This window comes from Tupaia chinensis, unplaced genomic scaffold, assembly GCF_000334495.1.
Source record: "Tupaia chinensis unplaced genomic scaffold, TupChi_1.0 Scaffold000018_1, whole genome shotgun sequence".
Taxonomy (NCBI): Eukaryota; Metazoa; Chordata; class Mammalia; order Scandentia; family Tupaiidae; genus Tupaia; species Tupaia belangeri.
Genome location: NW_006159448.1, coordinates 3567753 through 3593051, shown reverse-complemented (window position 1 = coordinate 3593051; position 25299 = coordinate 3567753). Strand labels below are relative to the sequence as shown.

Here is a 25299-nt window from a genome sequence, read left to right as displayed (position 1 = left end):
TCTCTTTTTTGTTTTTAGGTTTTTGTCATAGAGTGTGTATGTTCAACAGAGAGGCAGTGAGAGGGAAAGTGAGAAATCAATTCCCTAGAGGGATGACCACCCTGCAATCCCTTCTCCATTCTCTTCCTGGGGTTTTGGGCATGCATGCACGTGTGCACGTGTACGCGTGCACACACATACACACACACATACACACACACACACACACACACACACACACACACCGGGCATGATATTTTTTAAATTTTTTAAAATAAAGAATTATTTATTTAATTTTATCCATAATTATCATTATTCACCAATTTTCTTCAGGGCATGTGTGCTCACCTGAAAGAGAGAAAGAAAGAGGGAAAGTGAACCACCAGATCCAGGACTTGAACCACAATTTGCCATATGGGAGTCCAGTGCCTCAACCACCATGGCACTTGTTAGACCCCCAAAACGGTCTTTTAAAATATTTAAGAGATTGAATAAATAGAAAAGAAATTCTGTCACTCAATCATATGCTGGGAAGATTCACCGCTACAAAAAAGTTATGTTGATTAGTTTTGCTTTCAATTTTTTTCATAAAGAATTATTTCATTCAACTTTATTTATTTACTTATTTTCATTTCACCAGTGAGAGACAGAGCAAGAGAAAACAAGAGAGATAGAGAGAGACAGAGAGAGAGAGAAAGTGAGAAAGCAAGCTGCCAGGTCTGGGACTCAAACCACAGTTGGCCATGGGGGAGTCCAGCTCCCTTAACCACCATGCCACCTGCCAGCCCTGCTTTTAATTTTGTAATTCAGTGCTTAATAAAATGTCTTTCAAATTGACATAGTAAAAAGTAAATATAGACACATTGATTGATTTTACAGTTAGGCTCTATTTTTTTAAGTGCATTCATTTGTTTCTTTCATGAAAGAGAAAGAGACTGGCACTCCAACACGATCCCCATACTCAGTCGCAGCCAGCAAAGATCCTAGCCACATACGTACATGTCTTCAGACAGGGAGACCTCAGGATCGACCCCAGAACCTTCTCACTTGGCTTCAGCATCATTGCAGCATCACTTCTGGCTAGGGGGTTCTGTTTTCTGTAGAAGGCTGTCACTTAGAACCAAATTACCTTATATTTGGATGTTACAGACAGTCCTTTTTCTCTCTCAATAAATATACACAACTATGATTCTTCTACCACTATCAAAATACAAGAGGAACTCTTAAAAGGGTAATTTAAATCCTTAAATACAGAAGATAGATATCTGTTTTAGAGATAAAACCTTTAGTAAGTCTTGATATATTGTTGAAATACACTAAAGTTAATTAATTTTCCCCAAATCATTTTGCTACAGATTGTCTTTCTTCTATTACATGTTCAAAAGTAGGAAATACATATATTTTAAAACACACTTATTGAGATGTGCTGTGAACTTGATGCTTTATTAGTTTCTTTAATTAAAAAATGTATTAATGAGACGTGATCCTATCCCTTGGAGTGAATGATTTAGTAACTACAATATGCCAGGCAACTTTCCAGGATTTCAGACCCGTATTTTCTCATTTTATCCTTTAACAATCCTGTAATTATTACCATACCTGTTTCATAGAAATAAAGGCTCAGAAGGGTTAAATTTACTGTTTAAGCCTGTGAATGGTAGCACAGGTGCACTCATGTCCAAATTTAAACTCAATACTCTTTCTGTATATTCACTGCTAGTTTGCAAAATGACACTATGTTTTTTGTAAAGGAATAATGCTCAAATTTCTTAAAGAATGTGCTTGTAGTGGTGTTCTAAAAAATATCTAAGAATATGTAGAAGAAAAAACAGCTTGAGTAGAACTAACTTTGAGGGTTCAAAACATGAATTATTATGTGGTATATGCAATCTATGGTATTTGAAATATATTAATTATATCTAATCCAAAATGTTGAGGCCTCCTCCCCAACTTTGCATGTATTTTTTTTTTAAGTTTGCTATAGGGTGCATGAGCTCATGGGAGAGAGACAGAGACAGAGAGAGAAAGACAGAGAGAAAGGGAAAGTGAAAAAACACCTTCCAGAATCAGTGCCCACACCACATTGCCTTCTCCATTCTCCTCTCAGGGTTTTAGGCCTGCACACACATGTGTCCAGAGTATTTCTGAAGCCAGAGGGTGCAGGACTCAAACTATGCAGTCAACCACGTGGGATCCGGCTGCCTCATTCTCCATACCACCTGCTGACCCTTGCAATGTAATTTTAGATGAATTTTGTCAGTAACTTTAAAAAATGATTCATTAAAAGGTATGACTTGATGGTACAACAGTAATGTTTTCCTAACCCAATGTTTCATCCATTAGGAAAGTTGACCTGTAATGTTAGGCACCAGGATCCTGGCTGGCCATAAATGCTGGGGTGTGGGTAAATTACTGCCTGATACCCTCTTGGTGCTTGTCTTTCTTTCTCTTTGTCTCTCCAACTCCCACTGTCATGAAAGAAAAAAAATATATAAACTGAAAAAAAAAAAGATTCATAAAATTATTATACACACAGTTTGAATACTTAACTGGAAAAGTGCTTGCACATCCATGTTTATTGTGGCACTATTAACAATTGCTAAGTCATGGAACCAACCCAAATACCCATGAACAGATGAATGGATAGAAAAACCGTGGCACATATACTCTATGGAATACTATTCAGCCATACAACAAAACATACTATTCAGCCAAAAAAAAAACAAAAAACTGGCTTTTGACAGAAAGTGGAAAAATATGGAAGATTTACTGCCGAGTGAAGCAAGCCAGGCTAAGAAGGAGAGACATTGTATGTCTCCACTTAATATATATCAAGTGCCCGCACTCTATGACTGAAACTGATTGACTAAAGAATATGAAAACACAGTATATGATTGTAAATACCAGATATAGTGTGTGTGAAAGAGTAGGGTCTGAAGAAGGGCATTTGGAAGAAAAATAGGGAGGCAAAGCATTAATGGGACACAGAAATGTGGTATTATCTGTTGAAGATATTTTATAGTTTTATCAACTTGACTAGAGAGAAATGTTCACCTTTTGAAATATTCATTTTGTAAGCTAAATCATGTGCTTGAATGTATGAAAGAAAATGAAATTAAAAAAATGAAAAAAGAATCTATCAAGCAATTCTCATATAGTAGTTAACTTCAAATGAATAAGACTCTACCAGAGATTTGTTCTCAGATTCAACAAATAATTTTTAGTAACATTTTTTCTGATACTTTTGTTGTTATTGTTATGTGAATACAATTATGTATTATCAAATTTAAATTTTACATTATAAATTTGAAAATAAAATATAAGCAGGTGAGTTGTCAAACTCTTATGAAATAGTCTAAGCCCAATAATAATTTTATAATGTTCTTTCTAAAATTCTTACTGTAGTTCCACTTTTCTTCACTTAAAACTATTCACTAATAAAGTAGGCCATGATGTTCACAGAATCATGATAATAATACCTAAGTTACAAGGCCACGGTGCATTTGTCCTTGAAAACAGACATTTTAAAATAATGTGGTGATTTGAAGACAATTTGAGTAGAAGTAGCTCTTAATTATTACTTTATGCTGAAGAAGAATGGTTATTTATCTATATATAGAATTTAGTTCCTATATTTAACTTTAAAATTTTCTTAAAATCTCATTTTACTCACTTGCCTTTTTTCTCATGCATAGATTAAAAACTTAAAATTTTAACATAGGATATAGACTTTTAGTACTTAGAATACCTTTATATATTTTTTATATAAAGTGACACATTCTCTTACCTTATCCCTGTCCATTCATCCTCTCTAGCTGAATCACTGAACTATGGTATTTTTTCTGACTGTCAGGCTAATTTTACTTCTTTTGGTCATACCCAATGCAGCTCTGAACTTGGTGTCCACCTCCATCTCGCCCTTCAGACCTGTTCCAGTCCCTGTTGTATTCCACTGTATGTCTTCTTCTTTTTTCAGATGCTGTGTCCAAACTGTTCTTAGCAGTGGCTGTGATCCTCCCTTCATGTCAATCCTTTTTCGTTATCTCAAAACTGATCTGAAAGTGCACCTTCTTTAGAAAGCCAAAATCAGCAAGACTCACTACTCAATGGTTATTTTATTCCTTGTCTTCTATGGCATTCACTTATGACCTAGAATGAAATCATAGAATTTTGATACAGGAAAACAAACAAACAAACAAACAAAAAACAACACTAGAACAATGATACTTAAATCGTATTCAAGAATCATCACATGAAGACATGACTTAGAGTTCTATGAAAATACAAGATTTCATGCCTACCCTAGACCTACTGTGTCAGGACCTGCATCGTAACAAGAACCTCAGATAATTCATGAGTACAATAAAGTTTTAGAAGCACTAGCCCAGGGTACTGGTATTGTGCTTGGTTTATTTATTTTTTTTCTCCCCTCTTTTCTAATAAGTTTGTTTTCAATTCCCTGGTAGATTTTAACCTCTAAAAAGGCAGTGTTCCTTTTCTTTCTTCTTCTTTTTTTTTTTTTTTATCTATCAAGTCCCCTAGTCTAGTGTGTCCCAAAGTAGGGACACATTTATTACTTGTAACAAATAGAAGAGAAAGGATGTGGGCTGAAGGAATATCTAAATATGTGTTTGTGGACAATGAGTAATCCATTTTATGAAATGATTGTTGAGGATAAGTGCATTTGTGTGTTTTTGCATGTTTAAGGAAGAGAATCAGGCAGAGAGAAGGACTGATGGTTGGATCAGAAGTCATATGACCTTATTATTTTTGCTTTGCAGTTGGTAGAACCCTTAACGCCCAGTGGCACAGCACCCAATCAAGCTCAACTTCGGATTTTGAAAGAAACCGAGCTGAAGCGGGTAAAAGTCCTTGGCTCAGGTGCCTTTGGAACAGTTTATAAAGTAAGTAAATAAACGACACACACCATCAGTTATTTTAAGTTTTGTTTCAGACTCCCAAAAATAATAACCAAAGTTATTACTTTAGCCAACCTAATTTCCTTTTAATATTCAGAGATGAGGACCTCTATAGTATTGAGAAGTTGTTGCACAAATGAATTCATTACTTTTTATTACATCAGCTGAGATGTTGTCATGAAAGAAAGGCAAGAAACACTGTAGAAAGCCAAGTATAGTTCTTATTCTGAAGGTCTTTCCAAATTTCTTTCAATATCTTCTTGCTTTTGGCAAATTTCTCTCCTCCTACAAAGTACACAGCCCTGGACCCATTTCTCTGTACTCCTAGACAGTGCTTCATGAAATCCCAGACATGCTTGGACAAGGTGTCTTGAACTTTCTCTTTTTCTCTGCTCTTTTATGCAAAAGCCTCCCTGTCAAAAACCTACTATCTGATCTCTTCAGAATCCATACAAAAGTGTTGCTGTGTTACTGGGACAGGAGCTGTTTCTAAAGCATTATCTGTGCCTGCCTGGTTATATCATATTGTTTTGCAAATAATGTCCATATTTTTTATGTCCTCCCGTATTATGTGCAAACTAAAAAAAATGTGACTTTATGTGTGAATTTTGGGTCAGAAAAGAGAAAAGGATGAGATCGTGTGTTTTCAATAAGGGATATTTATAGAAAGAGAAAATTCAGATGATGGCTTTGGTATGTTTACTTATTTGTCTAAATTACAAGATTGAACCAGAGGCTTTGCCCAAAGTTAACTGTGGTGAAATGTATTTTAATGGTAAATAACAAGAATAAGAAATTTGGCTAGGTTAATGCTGAATCCTTCCTTTAATACCTATTATTCTAATTCCCAAAATTTACTTTGGCAGTTTAATATAATTCTTAAAACTATATACAAATTTATATTTTTACAAACATATTTGTTAGAATAGATTGTGTTGACTTTTTTAAATTTAAAACATTTATTTAACAGAAAATATTAACAATTAGAATAAACTCAATTTTTCTCTCTGGAGAGTTCTAAAATAATCTGATATCCTGAAAATAAAGCTGTTTTATTCTAAGGTAAAAATGTAGAAATTCCTTAGTTTTTCAGCCAGGTACATTTGGTTCAATTAAATTTGAAATTATTATTTGAGCACCTAAGCTGCATAGGCACTAATCTAGGCTGACTTGATGCCGTTCCTAATCTTCAAATTCTATGCATGCTCAAGTAACAATTTATCCCCTCCATTTCTGAATTTACATTATGCTAGAAAAAACTGAACTTGAGCTGTACTATTTTTATACTTAAATTTTCATCTACTTAATTATATCAATTTTATTCATATCTTTAATAATTTTGATTGGATATATTTCTGTGATAAAAACATATTAAGCAAATTCTTTGGATTAATCAATGTAAGCTGCAGCCTTGAGTTGAGAGAAATTGAGGGGCAGCAGGTGGCATGGAGGTTAAGGCACTGGATCCACATGGCTGACTGTGTGATGGTAGTCTGAACCCTGCAGCTTTCAAACCATGCTAGGTGTGTGTGCATTTGTATCCAAAATATTGAGAGGAGATCTGTGGAGAAGGAACTGTGGCATGGCCATCCCCCTGAGGGGTGATTTCTCACTACTCACTTTTCCTCTCTCTGTCTCTCACCAAGAAGCACATGGACCCTTTAGGGAAAACAAAACTAAACTAAATTGACAAATTGAAAGTGATGTAGCCAATTAAATCAGTACTGAAAATCATTTTGGACCATTTATCAATAGTAAACGCCTATTATCATAATCTAGGCTTTTCACCTCACCAGCATTATTATCTGGTAATTGCTTCAATTCTCGATATTCTTAGACATAAATGAAAGATTCTGTGCTGAACCAAGCAGTAGAAAGTTTCTGGTTTATCTCCAGTTCTATATTTCATTAATTATAAAATTTTGTCATTGACAAAATTTAATGCAATTAAGCAAAGTAGTGTGTTTATGGAGCATAGATTTATAGAGAAATGGCCATATTCAAATGCATTATAATAAACTTCCATTTTTTTAAGATAACTCAATCTTGAATTGTTTCTAAAGAGCAAACAATCATACTTTTAAAGATAACATGGTCTGTAAATTAAATTTTTTTAAACCACTGATACTCTGTAACTCAAGACTAAATACTATGAAATGACCTCAGTAGGGAAAAACATAGTCCATTTTGACATTTAATTATCAAAGATTTATTAATATTTGTATTAAGAGCAATTATTTATTGCTCATGACTATTTTATCATTATTAAAATTACTTGTTATTGAATTTATTTAAAGTTTTGTAAGTTTGTTTGAATTTTAAGCCTGGAGTTTGTATAGTTGACTCAAGTTTTAATTGCTATTTCAGCTGTAACAGGAACAAAGTATCTTAAACTATGAGGGATTAGTCTTGACCACATAAATACAAATTGGTTTAGCCAATTATTTTGTTAATTTTTCTTCCTAATTAGATATTTGTTATGTTTGGCATAAAAGACTAGAACCAATATCCTGGGTATCAGCATGCTTGAATTATTATTTATCTGATTGGCCTAGAAAGCAATGACTGTATTTATGTCAAAAGCAGTACAAAAAATTCAGATTGAATTTACATTTTTATTTAGAAAGGAATTTTTAGAAATATTTTAATATAGGTGCTATATCTTTATAAAGCAACACCTTTGGTGGTTATTTTATTGAATAATATGGTAAACTTGTTCTCTACCCAAGATACCACCTATGAGAAAATGCAGTCTATCAATCTTGAGCATTTTTTTTTCTCATTTCTACTTTGCTTATTATATATATATATATATTTAAATTTTGTACCACAAGAGACATTGCTTACTACATTTCATTTGACACGTTTATTTTTCTATTACCTCTTCCTAGGAAGAAAACAATCCTATGTTCGTCTTCTAACAATTTAAGGCTTTTGTTTTCTTTCTCTATTACTACTTTTTAATAATTTTTGTGTTCAGATTTTCTCAGATTATTACAACTTTGGGTAACACAAATATATGCATTATAGCACAGAAGTTTAAAGTGAAAACTTTAAAATTTTATCTTTATGACTACAACCAAATGATGTTTAAAAATACAGGAAGTGCAAATGTTTTCTTTAGGAATAATAGACAATTTTTTTCCCTTCCTTTCGTTTTAATGTTAACACATTTGCAAGAAGTCTCTTTTGATGTCAGGGCTAGTAAATTAAAATCTGAGGTTTTTTGTTTTGGGTTTTTTTCCCCCCCTTTATGACCTCATATTTGTCCCTGTGTTCATTGGGGACAATATGCCTTTTAAAAAATATTCGTGGGGACCAGCAGGTAGCATAGTGGTTAAGGCACTGGACTCCCACTTGGCTGACTATGATTTGAGTCCCAGAATGAGGCTTGAAAATCATGCCAGACACATGTATGTACTAGTTCAAAATCCTGAGAGAATAGAGGAAGGGAGTGAGGCATGGCCATCCTTGAGGTAGGTGATTTCTCTCTTTCCCAATTACTGTCTCTCTCTCTTATTTATTTATTTTTTTGGAGAGGTTTTCACTATAGGGCACGTGAGCTTGCCAGACAGACAGAGAGAGACAGAGAGACAGAAAGTGAGAAATCACCCCCCAGGGAGATGACCATGCCACAATCCCTTCTCCTCCACTCTCCTCTTGGGATCTTGGGCACGCACGCACACGTGCCCGGCATGAGTTTAAGCCACCGGGTCCAGGACTTTAACTGCAGTCAGCTACATGGGAGTCCAGTGACAAAGCCATTACACTAACTGCTGGTCCCCCGATTACTGTCTCTTGATCTCTAGTGAGTGCACAAGCCCTACTGCAAAAACTTAAAAAAAAAAAAAAAAAAAAAACTTGTATCATCTATACAACCTAGTATGTCTTCTCAAAACCATTGTACTTACTCAAATGTTTGAATTCCATTTACCTAGAAATACTTTTATTTAGGTTAGGGTTGTCTTTTACTCATATTCTTCCATCTTTATCCTTTAGTAATGTATAAGCCTTCTTCAGATATTGTAATTTAAGAGGAAGAAAGAATTAACAAATGTTATTATAACTATGCATACTACTTATAGATAAAAATTCTTCACACATGCATAAACACATTGTTTAATAATATAGAGAAATGTATATATGCCAAATATCCCCTAGTACATGCCTTTGAAAACTAATTCTTAAATAATCACTTTGGAAAATTGAATTCTTTTTGAATCTCAACTTAGGAAGATTAGAATATATTTTTAAAGAATTATTTATTTAATTTTATAATTAAAAAAAATTGCTACAGACTACATCTGCTCACCAGAAAGAGAGAGAAAGTGAGAAAGCAAGCTGCCAAATCCGAGACTTGAACTGCAGTTGGCTGTGTGGGAGTCCAGCACCTTAACCACCATGCTACCTGCTGACCCCTGGTGAGAATATACTTTTAATTTTTTTTTTGGTATTGCAGAATAATAAGGTAATATTCAAGTTGAAAAGAATCTCTATCATTACTTACCCCAATCTTCTAAGTTACAGATGAAACTATTTAAGTTCAAAAACTAGAATAGCTTCTCAAAATCTTTAGAAGATGATATTACTATTCTATTTTATCTTAATGTTTTATTCACTATTCAAAACCTTTTTCATGCACACAAATTGAATTTGGTAGCAGTATTAACATACTGAAAGCAGAATGAATGTACAATTCATCTTCAGATAATGAAAACAGACAACAAAGAGTAACTTGTAATATACAACAGGTTCTACATCAATGTGTGGTGATTGAATGAAAGAATATAGGACTTCTGACATTTTTAGGGAAATTAATCATTTGAGAGGTCAAATCAAATTTACTTAGGCTGTAAATGATACATATATATTTTTATGTAGATTTAATGTGACCTTTTTCCCCAAAAGGGTATCTGGGTACCTGAAGGAGAAACAGTGAAGATTCCCGTGGCCATTAAGATTCTCAATGAGACAACCGGTCCTAAAGCCAATGTGGAATTCATGGATGTAAGTACAGACACTCCAAACAATCATATTTTTATTCATTATCAAGTTGACTGCTCAGAACATTTTTTCAAAAAACCTAAAACTTACCAATTTTCTTCCCCAAAGTGGTATAATCATATAATTCAAGAAATCTTTAAGATGTCTTCACATTATGTTATAATTTTTTTATTTTGTACATTTTAAATTTACATTTAATCCCTATACATCTTTACGGTGTACAAAATGTTTTCTTCCAACAAAAATATAGTACATATCAATCCAGTCAAAGATATTATCATATATGTTATCATCAGCAGATAATTTTTCATTCATGTGTCTGATAAATGTGTTCTCTCCCCGTCTCCCTGATAACTGCACTTTTCATCTTTGGTTCATTCACAGCTGTTTGTCTAGATAATAGAATTTAATATTTAGAATTCCCAAAGTGAATGATCTCTTATATTGAATCAGACATGTCATGTTTTTACATTTTATTATTTAATGCAGAAAATAGTGTTCAAGTGAATGTAGTATATAATTAAAACTGAAAATATATTTAAAAAACATAAATAACTCATTGTATTTAATAGCCATATACCATGACCATATTTCTTAAAATTGGTGGGACCAGCAGATGGCATAGTAGCTATGTCACTGAACTCCCAGGTAGTCAACTGCGGTTTGAGTCCTGGACCTGGCGGTTCAAGTTCTGGACCTGGCAGCTTGAAATTCACACTGTTCACATGTGCATGTGTGGGTGCCCAAAATCCCAAGTGGAGAATGAAGGAGAAGGGATTGTGGCATGGTCATTCCCCCTGGGGGTGATTTCTCATTTCCTGTCTTTCTGTTTCTCTGTCTCTCTGATGAGTGCAAGTGCCCTATAGCAATAATCTCTCCAAAACAAAAAATGTGGTTATACCTATCAGAATTAGAAGGACTCTGTGGTGGTGATAATAAATCACTGATATTTATGAGGTTTTACTAAGTACCAAGCACTATTATAAATAATTTGCATATAATACCTCATTTAATCCTCACAATGTAACAGTCCAGGAACCTGAGGTTAATCTACAATTAACTCAAAGTCACAAATTTAGAAGATGGCAGGACTAGGCTTTTATCTCAGGCATCCAGGCTTCAGAAGAGCATAGCAAACTTTTCTTAAAGGGTGAGAATAGACAGACGTTGCATGACGTGTGCTTTGTGACAACTATGCAACTCTGCCCTTTTTTGGTGGGAAAACAACCACAGGCAATTAGTAGAAAACAAAACAAAACAAAACAAAATATGAATGAGCAACCCAATGTCCCAATAAAACTTTGTTTACACAAAGAAGCTGCAGACCAGATTTGGCCTGTGAACCAAGTCTTGTTTTGAGAACAGTAATGATAATTAGAAAACCTAATGGAACTATTGGGTTGCCGTAAAAGTCATGACACATTTTAGGACAGAAAAAAAATATGTCATGACTTTTCCGACAACCCAATACTCTTATTTTATTACGGTTACAATCTATTTATACTTAGTAACAGCAATCAAGATTAGTTTCTGTGATACATTATTCCCTGCTAAATTTAAATTAGGAACCTACCTGAGTCAGACAATTATCCATCGAGATTTACTTTTTCCAGTTCAAATATAGAAGATAAGATTCTATAGACAAAATAACTCCAACTTTAGAATAATAAGAGTGTTCAAAAGTATCAAGTCACTTCTTAAGGTCAATCAGAACTTTTAAGATTGCCTCCTAGCAAAAATTGTAGATTGAGCTGTTCAGCAAATTTCAGAAGGTAAGGTAGAATAAAACTGTATGTTTTTTTTTTCATATTTTCAAGATTCCTGGTCAGAGGTTCTATCAAAGACACATATACATTCTTTCTTTGTCTTTCAGCATTGTATCTTCAGTAGTAAGAATGATTTTGATTTTTCAAATGACCTTCATATCAAGATGCGAACATATGCACTTTGATTTTTTTAAAGATGGATTTCTATGTATTTCTACCCAATTTCTCTTGTAAGCTCTTTTGTAAGTTTTACAGGAAGTCAGTATTTGACCTTGAATAATTTATTTGGATATAATATTAACCATTTTATAGATGGCTACTTTTAGCTTTAATATTGGTTACCACATAGTAGGGTTGATAATCATCTGGGACAAACTAGTTTCTCCAGTTGATTTGTTCTGTGTCGTACTGGCTGCTAAATATTTTAAATATCATTTTTGCTGCATATCTACCAATTCTTATATAAGACACATTGTGTCCAGTGACTCAACGTTTTCAACAGGACTTTAAAGGCTCTGAGCTCTCTGCCACTACATATCATGGCTCATAGATGAAGGTTAAAAACTGAAGCCTTTTTCAGTGATGTCCCAATTACTCAATTTGATCTTGATGATACCTATAAACATGTAAAAAAAATGTTCAAAGTAGAAATTGCAAAGAAAATTACAGTGTACAGAAATGATGTAAGTTAATATATAAACTGATAGAAAAAGGTTTTGCCCAGCCTTAGTCAGAGCCAAGTCTAAAAGTCAGGAATGCTAATAATCTCTGCTGGAGTTCGAACAGCCATTTTTGTCATATTTCCATGGAAACAGGCTGGCAAAAGGGGGTTAAGAGGCTACAAAACAATCATCTAAGAAAGAAACTCTAAAAACCTCGTCATGATTTTGAATGATTATTTGAAGGCTCCTAACCCCATACACTTTTGTTTTTCCCCTTGATCTGAAGTCTATTCCCATGGCAACAAGAGTAGAAATGGTTACTTGATGTCTTAGATTTTCACTGAATTTTAGATGAGGTTATGATTGAACCATGAAAGGAATCATTTTCCTACCTGGTTGATGGCTTCGGTAACCAACAGACTCAAATAGTCTGTTCATTGTAAAAGTTAAAAAAACAACTAAAGAAAATATTTTGACTGCACCTTTCCTAGTTGTGGATAGATGTTAGAAGATGAACAGATTGATAGACTGCTATTGGCAGAGTTTTAATATCAGGCAGAAACTTCTTTCAAAGTATTAAGAGAATAGCATCCAATGATTAAAACATTTTAACAGGCCTCAATGACAAATCCAATACTGTAAGTACTCTGGTATAAATTTAATACAAACCCATGCCTACATTTTATACCCACATTTTTAGCTCTTCTGTGTTATGTGTAGATTATTAGAAGTATTTGAATAACATAGCAAACTACAATTAAAAAGGTTTCTCTAAGGAAATATGTTTGTAATTTGAGTTATATCTACAAGTGTTCTGGAGGTTACTAGGTTAAAAGTAGGTTGTTTAATATTTATCTTCGTTTGGGTTCTTCAACAAGCAGATGGCCATCTAAAATAAGCATCTGAGTGCAAGTAGGTCATTCTGGATAGAAAACAAAAACAAAAATACTCATCAGTAGGGGAGTGTGGAAATAAGACAATGAAAACAACAGAAATAGCTGTTACTGTAAGTGACTGGAGCTGCTTTCTACTGAGGATCTCTGGCAACCATTGTAGGACATATGCCTCAGATTTATCCTGCACAAGAGCTGAGGGAAATGAGGTCCTTACACCAGTTCTTTTCAGTCGTTGGTTGAGGGCTACTGGAGAGAACATCTACCCTCCTTCTACACATCCTACCTACCGAGGGTGGCAAAATAGGCTTTAGTGTCAAGAGAAAAACACTGGATGAGGAAAAGTAAATGAAAACCATCTGGTACTACATAATGGTAGAGTGTTCGAAGGAAAACTTTCAAACTAAACTAAGATCTACTGAAACAATGCTATGTGCCTCTCCTGCAAGCTTGGTGTATATGCACATTTGTGTTTATATGTGTGTGTATGAATTATATAACATTATAGAAGACAAATAAAGCTTCCCAAGATAATGGAAACTGCATATGTATTAGACCTCTTTATCCCTCCTCTAACTTTACACTTAGAGTGTAATATTCTAGATTAAATGACCACTCTGATTACATTTATCAGATATAACTGTGCTTTACTGGTTGTTATAATAAATGACACAAATGTAGTAACTTAGTACTCAAAATTCATTACCATGTCCAGCACTTCTTTCAATATTCAAGGGCAAAGGAGAGGACATTTATATTTTCTTAGAATTTTTACTATTGGCAAAGAATAAATAAATAGGGGGCAGTGCATGCTCTACTAAATGCTATGCTAAAAGCAAGAAAAGGAGAATTGGTCACAAGGCTTTTACTCAGCTCGCTTGAAAGTGGGTAATGGATTGATAATAACACTAATAACATACTACTAGTAAATAGCCAGTACATTCTTCATTCCCATAAAGAAAGATCACATTGAACAACATTAAGAAAATGGCTCCAGAGGCCTGCCTTCATAAGAAGAATGCCTACATTTGTACATGTTCTTCATTCCTATTCCAAATAACACCATATTTCATAGGAAAATGCTGACATTTGGGGGGCAGTGATGGTGTGATTTTGTTAGTTTGTTTTAATCTACTGTAGTGCAGAGCACATGTAAGAAGTGATGCTATTGAGCAAGATTCCTAGATTTGGGCATCCATGATCTGGTAAAATCAGACAGGCTCTTCAAGTTTTCAGAGTTTCTACAATTCTGTATTTTTCTTCTAATAGTTAAGGTTACCAATTGACATAATTTTTAAGCTTTACCTGAATGGTTTTCTTTTTTAAAAAAATATCAGCTACGGGACCAGCAGCTGGCATAATGGCTAGGTCGCTGGTCTCCCATGTAGTTGATCACCATTCGAGTCCCGGCCCAGTGGCGTAAACTCATGCCGGGCACGTGTGCATGAGTGCCCAGGATCCCGAGAGGAGAATGGAGGAGAAGGGATTGTGGCGTGGCCAACCCCCCTAGGGGTGGGGGGTAATTTCTCGTATTCTGTCTGTCTTTCTGGTGAGCCCACACGCCCTATAGCAAAAACCTCTCAAAAAAAAAAAAAAAAAAACCCTAAAAATGAAAAAAATATGCTTTAATTATTCTAAATTCTAGTAACTGATGAAAAATACTGGCTCAGAGCTTGAATGAGTACTCCTGGCTTCAGTTTTAGCTTTCCTTAGCTTTCTCACACCAAATTTACCACATGCTTCAGAGTAAGGTACTTCAATGAGTATGTTTCAAATTTCCCAACCTTAATGAGTAAATCGTAACATTCTTACGATTTACAAGGACAATTTACTTCTCTCTTCCTCTTCCATCAGAAATGTTTTTTTTTAATCATATACACTTCATTTTGCTATTTTTTGGAAGAAATAAATGTTCACATGAAATGTGCTTACATGATTCTCTTCTCTGTATTGCTTTTATGATATTCTGTATCATTTTTATTATTATTATTGCCATGAGGGGCTGTGTTTGAGAAAGAGGGAGAGAGGTGAGAGAGAGAAGAAAAAAAAAAGTATCCCCCAATGGGTCATGGTCATGCTGCAATCCTTTTTCTTTCATTTCTCCTTCCCATCAAGATTTAGACCCATACACACATACATGCCTAGCATGTCTTTCAAGTCATTGAGCCAGGGACTTGAACCACTGTTCAAGTAGGATCTGGCTGCCAATACACAGCATTTAACTACTATGCTATGGGACCAGTCCAGTGTTCTATATCTTAATGAGAGTTTTTTAAACTTTAATTGATATTAGTGGGGTAAAATTAATACAATTTATTGGTAGCTTATATTTTCTCAGATTATAGCAGAATTGCAAACTTATTTAAAAGGTATTTTGTTCTACAATATTTTCAATTTACAAAATTTCATGCATATGACTTCACAAAGCACCAATTCTTAGCTAGATCCTATGTCATACTAATAGTAGATTTTTTAAGTTCATATTATTTAGTCTAATAATATCTTCTGAATTCATGATTCTTGTTCATTTGTGTCAATGTAACTCATGTATTTCAGAGGTTAAAAGAAAATGTGGCATTCCTTTTCTTTTTAAGGCCTGTTACTTAAATGTTGTAAGATTTTAATGTTGGAAAGGTAACCAGTCCTCTTTTCCTCAAGAAAATATTATAGCTGAAGTAATTAAGCAAATTTTTGGAAAATTACTTTGCTGTTAAAAATAGAACAATATCTTAAAAAAAAAGACTAAAAACTGCATTAGAGATAGAATTTAGAGTCTTGCGAAATTCTACTTAAAAGAAAAATTTGCTAGTGACTAAAGTTAATCACTTCTATTATGGTTTATTTAGCTGGCTCTTATTCATATCCTGTTAGTTGTATAGAACTCAGTCATCAGAGAAACATTACATTGAAATCACTGTTCTCCAACCCCATTTTTCAGTCACATTCTCCTGCCACTCCATTTTGTTTTCCTTTCATTGACTCTTTCCAGTGTCTCACTGTCCCTCAGCTGCCATCTGTCCTCAACCCTCTGCAGCCTGCCTTGATGCATGGCCCACCGATATGATCACATTCTTAGAGAAATCTCCTCTATCTTTCCTATTTCTCAAAATGATATTAGCAGTAAGCAATTTTAGAATTACTGAAATTTCTAAATGCCAGATTTTAAACTTCTTTTCGATCTTGGGACCAGCAGTTAGCATAATGGCTATGTCACTGGACTCCCATGTAGTCAACTGCAGTTCTCCTGCGGACCCGGTGGCTTAAAAACTCATGCCCGGCACGTGTGCGTGCGTGCTCAAGATCCTGAGAGGAGAATGGAGGAGAAGGGATTGTGGCATGGCCATCCTCCCTGGGGGGTGATTTCTCGCTTTCTGTCTCTATGTCTCTCTCTGTCTGTCTGGTGAGCGCACGCACCCTATAGCATAAACCTCTCCAAAAAAAACTCCAACTTTTCGATCTTTAACTTTGCCCCGTCATCTTGACAGATTAATAAATTCTATATCTAATCTGTTTTATTAACATGACCGCATCTCCATTCTTGATCTAAGATGGCTGAAATCTCAGAGGCATCTCAAGTTTAGCACATGCAGAGTGGGTCTCTTATCCTTCTTTCTATATTTGATCTCCTTTTGATTTTAGCATTTTAAGTAAATTGTATTTTTATTCACCTTATTGTTCCTATTAGAAATTTGAGATTTATCACACCCTCTCAAACTGTCTACTTCTAACTCAAGTGGAAATACTTTGATTCTTTGCCAAAAATACACTGAGAGAGCATCCTTTTAAAAAAACAGTTCATTGCCATTATAGTGGTCCAAACCATGGACTTCCTTAGTTTAAATTATGAGAATAGCTTTCAGTTTGATCTCCATACCTTTTTTTTTTTTTAAGAGAGGTTTTTACTATAGGGCACATGTACTCACCCGAGAGACAGAGATAGACAAAAAGAAAGAGAAATCACCCCTCAGGGGGATGGCCATGTCACAATCTCTTCTCCACCATTCCCCTCAGAATTTTGGGCATGTACAGACACGTGGTTGGTGTGAGTTTCAAGCTACTGGGCTCAGGACTTGAATCACGTCAGTCATGTGGGAGTATATAGATGTAACCATTAAGCCATTTGATATCTCTATTTCCATTTTTTTTAAAAAAATAAAACACCTGATTCTATCATTCCTCTGCATAAAATAGTTAAGTGACTCCAATAAAATAAAATACCAGATTTCTAGCTTACAGAGTTCCTGATCACTTTCCTACTCTTTCTCTTCAATGATGTATTTCTTCTCTGTGGAAACGCCAAAGTATCAGTGCCTTTGCCCAGAGCATTCATCATCCAGTTATGCTTCATGAAGACCTAGTTACCTTATTTTCTAAACCAAAGGATACCTCCTCAAAGAGCCTTTTCCTGACTCTTTAATCTAAATTATAATCTACTAACTGCACTCGGAAATATTCCTTTGTCACCTTTAGTGTAAGTTATTTATTAATCTGTCCTCATTTCTACTCTAGAATCCTGCTCTCCACCTCTAGATTACAAGGTCTGTAATGACAAAGATGATGTCTGTTGACTCCACCACTACATAGCTAAGGGCAAGAACAAGAGAATTAGATTGATCATGTACAGTTTATGATTCAAATCTGAATGATATTTGATAATAATGATGACTTAGGAAAAAAATCCCCACCCAGTTTGATGATTATCAGTAGGAGAAACAGTTTTTAATATTAATATTGTTTATAAAATACAAGTAGAAATCTTTTTCTCATAGGACAAAGATCAGGAGACAGAATTTCCAGAAAATTATCAATTTAAGTATCCTAAATCTTTTTTTTTTTTTTTTTTGAGAGATCTTCACTGTAGGGCGCGTATGCTCGCCAGACAGACAGAGAGAGACATAGAGACAGAAAGCGAGAACTCATCCCCCGGGGGGATGGTCACGCCACAATCCCTTCTCCTCCATTCTCCTCTCGGGATCTTGGGCATGCACGCACACGCGCCCGGCGTGAGTTTTAAGCCACCGGGTCCGGGACACGAACCGCGGTCAACTACGTGGGAGTCCAGCGACATAGCCATTACGCTAACTGCTGGTTCCCAGTATCCTAAATCTTGATCAAACCTTCATACAGATGATTTTGTTAGTGACATGTTTATAAATTTGAAGATATCCAATTATCGTTTTTGTAGCAAGAAGTGATTATCTGCATAACATATAGGCCACAAAATGATATTATTTATAGAGGAGTGACATAGTTTAGGGAATGAATATTTACTATGCTTTGATATCTGCAAGGGGATACATACACACACACACATACACACATACACCTATGTACAACTCCATAGTGGAATGAATATATACATGGTACACACGATATGCAGGTAAGTAGTAAATATATCTACACACGCATGCGCACACACACACTACATATAATATATACAATATATAACATGTATATATTGTTTTTTGCTAGAGAGTTCATGCACTAAGTGGCTGGAGAGAAAAAAAAAAAGATAGAAGGAAAGAAAGTGAGAATCATCTCTCATGGTGGATAGTCATACCACAATCTCTTCTCCATTTCTCCTTCCTTTTGTGAATTGGGACATGCAGGCACATATGCCTGGAATGTCTTCCAAGCTACCATGTCTGGGGCTCAAACCACCCAGTTAGCCATGTGGAATCCAGACACCTTAACTATCATATCATTGGGTAGCCCTCCCATCATGTATTTTAATGGACCTTTGAAAGTTTAGTGACACCACTGAGTGATCCTCTATTAGAATGACCACATGGTTGGTGTTGCTAGAAATGGTATTACAGGGACCAGCAGTTAGCATAATGGCTATGTCGCTGAACTCCCATGTGGCCAACCGCGGTTCGAGTCCTGGACCCAGTGGCTTAAATTCACACTGGGTGCGTGTGGGTGGATGCCCAAGATCTTGAGAGGAGAATGGAGGAGAAGGGGTTGCAGCGTGGCCATCCCCCCTGGGGGGGGATGTCATTTCTCACTTTCTATCTTTCTGTCTCTCTCTGTCTTTCTGGCGAGTGCATGTGCCCTATAGCAAAAACCTCTCCAAAAAAAAGAGAAAAGACATGGTATTACAAAAATAACTATTTTACAAAGATACTAACTTTTATTCTGATTGTTTTCTCAAATTATTGAAAGAATTCCTTCTACCTCATACTCTGCTGTATCAGTAAAAAATTTACATCTACTGTTTCTGAAAGTATGGACTGTCCGAAACTGAACAAGTTGATAGTGAGTCAGCTTTCACTTGGAGGCATCAAATGAAATTATGCACATAAATTTTTTTTTAGCATTGTCTTCATACCATCATTACCCTCAAGACATGGCCATAGGGACAGGGTCCCCTGAGGTTGACAGTTAAAGATGGTCCCAGATGCTAGAGATGTTATTGTTTAGAATTTAACTCCACATTTAATTACAGAAATCAGTAAGCCTAGGTCACATACGGGTGATTTCCATCCAGATTAAATGAAAATATTATGTTAACAAGGATGAATTGGGCTTAATTTTATTTGTACTAACATTTCCATCCTTCCTTTTTAAATGCAAGAGCTAATATGTACAATAAGGAAAAGAACTGTAGTGGATCTGGGCAGTTTAACTTAGTGGAATGCTAAGTCCAGAGTGAATCAGTTCTAGCATGTCCTAGCACTTCAGATATGTTTAATTAATAAGTATAACACGTCTTCTTGATTGTGTACCACCATGAATCAATTATTTATAACAAAAATATTTTATAACATTTTCTAGAATCAAATATGTAAAATTAAGGGACCAGCAGTTGGCATAATGGCTATGTCACTGGACTCCCATGTAGTCAACCGCGGTTCGATTCCTGGACAAGGTGGCTTAAACTCATGCCAGGCACGTGTGCATACATGCCCAGATCCTGAGAGGAGAATGGAGAAGGGATTGTGGCATGGCCCTCCCCCCTAGGGGGTGATTTCTCACTTTCTGTCTCTCTGTCTCTTTCTCTTTCTGGTAAGTGCATATGCCCTATTGCAAAAACCTCCTAAAAAACAAAACAAACAAATCAAACAAACAAAATAAATAAATATGTAAAATTAAGATCATGGTTAAGTTTTGAAGTAAAGAATAAATGATTCTATCTAGATGGAACCAGAGGAATGCCTACAAATGAGTATGATGCCTATTGAGGAGAATGAAACTTGCTGATAGTATTTAAAGCATTGTTCTCATTATAAAGCCCCTAAGGGAAGACAGAACCTGAACTTGAATTGAAAGCACTCCAGCTCCAAAGTCTACTGGATTCTTATACCATTATTCTGCTTCCTCCAAAACTTCACATCATCTGAGAGACTAGGTGCTATAACTAATAAAAGATAGGGAAGTTCAGTCATAGAGCTTTATTTCTTCTGAGTTTTCCTTCTGAGTTCCTGTTGCTTCATGGAAATCAAGTTTTGCTTAGGAGATGTTCTTGCCCCACAGAGCCTTGTTTATAGAGTTGTAGTTTGGCTTGGCTAGAAAGATAACCACAGAGCTTCAGTGAGAAAGGTTAGGAGGCCCTCTCCTCAGTCACACTCTGTAGCATTGCAATACCGACTGTCTTTCCCTGGATCAGCTTGATGTTCGAAATTTTTTCCCCATACTGAGTGTGATTAGCAGCAGCATCCGTCTGAAAGAAGGGGAGGGTGATCCCTGTTATAATCTTATCATTTTCTTCTTATTTGTTATTATTCCATATGACATTTTATATTATTCACTTTTATCCTAAAATATGGCATGTATACTTGCCAGAAAGAGAGACACATAGACACAGTCAGAGGGAAAGTGAGAATCACCCTCCTGGGGGATGGCCATACCACAGTCCCTTCTCCTCCATTCTTGTCTCGGGATCCTGGGCACACATACACACATGCCTGGCATCATTTTCAGAACAGCAGATATGAGACACAAACCAGTGTCAGCCATGTGGAAGTCCAGTAACATTACCACTACACCATCTCTGGTCCTATATATAACTTCTTTTTTTTAAAAAAAATAGACATTTCCTCTTAATTTATTCATTTTAATTCTGATGCATACATTATGTAAACATTTTAATTTTATCATTACCACTTTTTATGGAATACCATAAAATCTAAACTTCTTTGAGTCTGTTACAAATAATGTTGTATGATTTAAAATAGCTTGAATTTTTTCAGTATAGAATAGATATTAATAAGTTCCTTAAAACTTAATTAATTGATTTATTTATTTACTTATTTATTTTAGTTTTTGCTATAGTGCACATGTACTCACTGGAGAGGGACAGAGAGGTGGAGGAAAGATAGAGAGAGGAAAGTAAGAAATCACTCCCCAGGGAGTATGGCCAGGCTGTAATCCCTTCTCCTCCTTTCTCCTCTTAGGATTTTGGGTACACACATATTCTTGCCCAACTGTTTGTTGTTGTTGTTGGTTTTTTGTTTGCTTCTTTTTAATTATTTTATTTAGCTTTATTTATTTATTTAATTATTTATTTTATTTGACCAGAGAGGAACGGAGCAAGAGAGCGAGCACACACGTGACACATGAGAGAGAGAGGAAAGTGAGAAAGCATGTCACCAGGTCCAGGACTCGAATCATGGTCGGCCATGTGGGAGTCCAATGCCTCTAACCACCACATCACCTGCTGGCCCCTTGCCCGGCTTATTTATCAAGTTGCTGAATCCAGACTGGAACTACAAAGCTAGCCATGTGGGATCCAGCTGTCTCCACCATGCCACTAGCTGGCCCTATGGATATATTCTCCTGAACATTTCTAAATGCTACTGCAGTATTAAGAAACCATCCCTTTTTTACGTATAGCTCAGCACAGCGTGATTAGAAAAAATGAGCACCAAGACCAGCAGATGGCATAATGGTTATGTTGTTGGATTCCCACGTAGTTGACTGTGGTTTGAGTTCTAGACCCAGGGGCTTAAAACTCACGCACATGTGCGTGAGTGCATGCCCAAAATACCAAGAGGAGAATAGAGGAAAAGGATTGTGCAGTGGCCATCCCTTGCTCACTTTCTGTCGGTCTCTCTGTCTCTCTGGCAAACGCATGTACCCTATAGCAAAAATCTCTCTGCGTGGGAAAAAAAAAAAAGAAAGAAAGAAAGAAAAGAAAAGAAATAGAAAAAAATGAGCACCTCTGAATTAGTAAAATGATGAGACCAGTTTGTCACAGAAAAATAAGCAAGTAATGAGGGCCCTTTAATCTCAAAAGTAACAAGCGTAAGGTTTGTATAGTGATCCTTGCTGCTGCAATTTTATCTAGGGTTTTGATCCACTTTTAAATTTAATTTAACCTCTCTGAACTTAAATGTTCCATTATCTGTTAAAAAATAATTAGAAGTTGTAAGCAAAAGTCTGCATATATGGAGTTCCTTGGGAGTCCCTAAGCTCATTGAACCAGAGTTTGACAGATACTGGTCAGCTGATATTGGACCAGCAGCTAATAATAGCAGAAAATGCTGCTTAGCTAGGTGAGAAAGTTAACTTGGGGAAAATGAAAATGAAACGTTTGGGATTTATGGTCAGAAATAAATTTCCTTTTTCATTTGTTTCCTGGTAAGAAAATAGCCAAGGGAGCCAGTTGTTTTTTTCTTTCTTTCATATCTTTCCTCTTTTTTTGTTTTTTTGACAATTCATAATTAAGATCTAAGGGCCCATTTGATTTCAGCTATGTTCACTCTAATTTCCGTGTATTCCCACAAGAAATGTTAGTGAAAAGGAATGTGTTTGGTATAATGCATACAAATAATAGGTAAATATGAATAGCAAATTAAAAATTGTCAACTTTAGCAAGTTTGGGGGCTGAAAGGTATGATACTTTTCCTCACCCATAATAAGGGTCACTGTAAACATATCAAAAAATAGGTTAACAGGATAAAAAGGATAACAAATGTATTTAATTAAAATTTTATGTGACATAGGAGACTTCAGGAATGAAGACCCAGATTTAGGAAAATCATCTGTTCTTAATGCTCAGGTTTAACGAAGAGTAGAAAGCCTTGTGGAAATGTGATTGGACAAAAGAAGATGATCTAGTTAGTGGTAATAGACTGAGAGAGAACTCAAGCAAAGCCTGTCTGTTCAGATTCTTCTGCGCCTGGATGTTTAGTAGTATTTCTCCTTGAGTATAGGGAAGAACCACTCTAGAATATGGGTCTTCACAGAAGAAGAGAGAAGGAAGAAAATAATCTTCCTAGGTTTTATGATTTGATGTGGGGGAATGGTGTTCTCATTTCTCCAACCACTTGGAGAAGTGAATTCTAATTTCTATCATTTGCTTCAGGAGAGGTATAAAGGTGGGGATAGGAAGGCAGGAAAAACATCAGAAGACATTGCTTTTGAGGCCTTTCAAGCTCTTTAGTTCACTGTTCTTAGAATGCCAAGGCGCCATACTTTAGGGTATTGTTTTCTGGCCTCAAAACATAAGACATGTGTAAACTTTTAGGGAGGGTTAAAAGTACATAGATTTGAATATAAAAGGCAGACCTTTTTTTTTTTTTTTTTTGCAGTTTTTTGATTAAAATAGTGAATGAAGTTTCTTTAAAAAAAAAAAAATAGGGTGTAGTGGCACATAACCCAAGGCATATTACTGGAGATTGAATAATTGAGGCTTCAAGACCAACTCTTCAGGGGCTAACAAATGCCATGGAGGGAAAGGGAGTTCTACAAGGCTGTCTACATGGGTCAAGTACTGGACTCATCAGCTTCAGAAACGCACAGGACATTTGTACATATGTGCCCAGAATCTCCAGAGGAGAATTGAGAAGAAGGGATTGCAGTATGGCCATTCTCTGAGGGATGCTTTCTCACTTTCCCTGTCTTTACTGTTTTGAAATCAACAATAGGGGAAAAAGTAGAGAATATTACATTTTGTCATACTTATCTCTGTCTCTTTGGTGAGTGCACATGCCCTATAGCAAAAATTTAAAAAATTATTTATAAATGTAGAGTGTTCACTCACCTAGCCTGTTACTATATTCGCATAAAGAAAAAAAAACATTTTATTTATTTGAAGAAAATGCTTCAAATGTAATATTCTCTACTCTTTCATATACTGTTGATTTCAAAAGAGTACGTTTTAACATATAGTATTCATTTTTATTTTCTATTAAGTTTATACTGTTTGTGCTAGGGTATAACAGTTGACACCTAACAATACTATCATTGTAATACATGTTATTTTTATTTTTGTATCCCCAACAAGGTTGTAAGTGTCTTTTGGTCAATGGTTATTTAACAGTCTGTTACCCCACAATACCTATTTATACAGTAGTTAGTTCTTGGTAAAGATTTGCTTTGTTGTTTTATTTTGGAAGGATGAGTAAAATTTGTTCATTTATTTTCTAATACACTTTTATGAAGTGCCTTTGTGTGTGTAGTTTTATGCTACCTAGGAACTGTAAGGATTATATAGATAAATAACATGCCATAATTTTAACCTTAGTGGAGATTGAAATAAAACAGTAAATTAATAGCAAAACAGGATATTTCATTGAGATACAAGAGGAAAAGTGTGATGCAAGATTAGAAGAAGAAAATGTTAAAATTAATGATGTGTTTAGGGAACTTTTGAACTCTTCGTCAATGCAAAAGTAACAAAGCAATTTAGTCTTCTACTTTATGTGGTTGTGCTTGTCTAGTTAGATATTTATTATTAGCTTCTACCTTTACACTATGTGTATTACAAAATTCAATTTTTTTGTGCATCTTGCTAAAAAGATTGGGTTTTATTTTATCAAATGCATGCATTTTATAAAATATGTTGATCCTTCATTTCAGTTTATTTTTTCTAACCTTATATTATTTTGCCATATCTGTATATAAGCACATTATCTTGTGAGTGTATATTCATAATCTGCTTTAAAGAGAGAATAATGAATGCACAAATATTTTCATTTTTTAATATATTTTTATAGGCCTATTTTATTATATTATATATAGAAGATCCTGTATTATATAGATTAATTTGTATAATATATACCATGTACATAAATATAATATACATAAAATTTATATTAAGTATACCTTTAAATATAAATATGAATATATA

General features: G+C 35.1%; 1 protein-coding gene across 1 annotated transcript in view; it reads left to right on the top strand.

The window, feature by feature from the left end:
• ERBB4 (erb-b2 receptor tyrosine kinase 4) overlaps positions 1-25299 on the top strand; it is a 1304701-nt gene that overhangs the window by 1047248 nt on the left and 232154 nt on the right. The window contains exons 18-19 of the mRNA XM_006140094.3: positions 4761-4883; positions 9807-9905. Coding sequence (XP_006140156.1) covers positions 4761-4883; positions 9807-9905 — 222 coding nt within the window. The remainder of the gene's footprint in view (positions 1-4760; positions 4884-9806; positions 9906-25299) is intronic.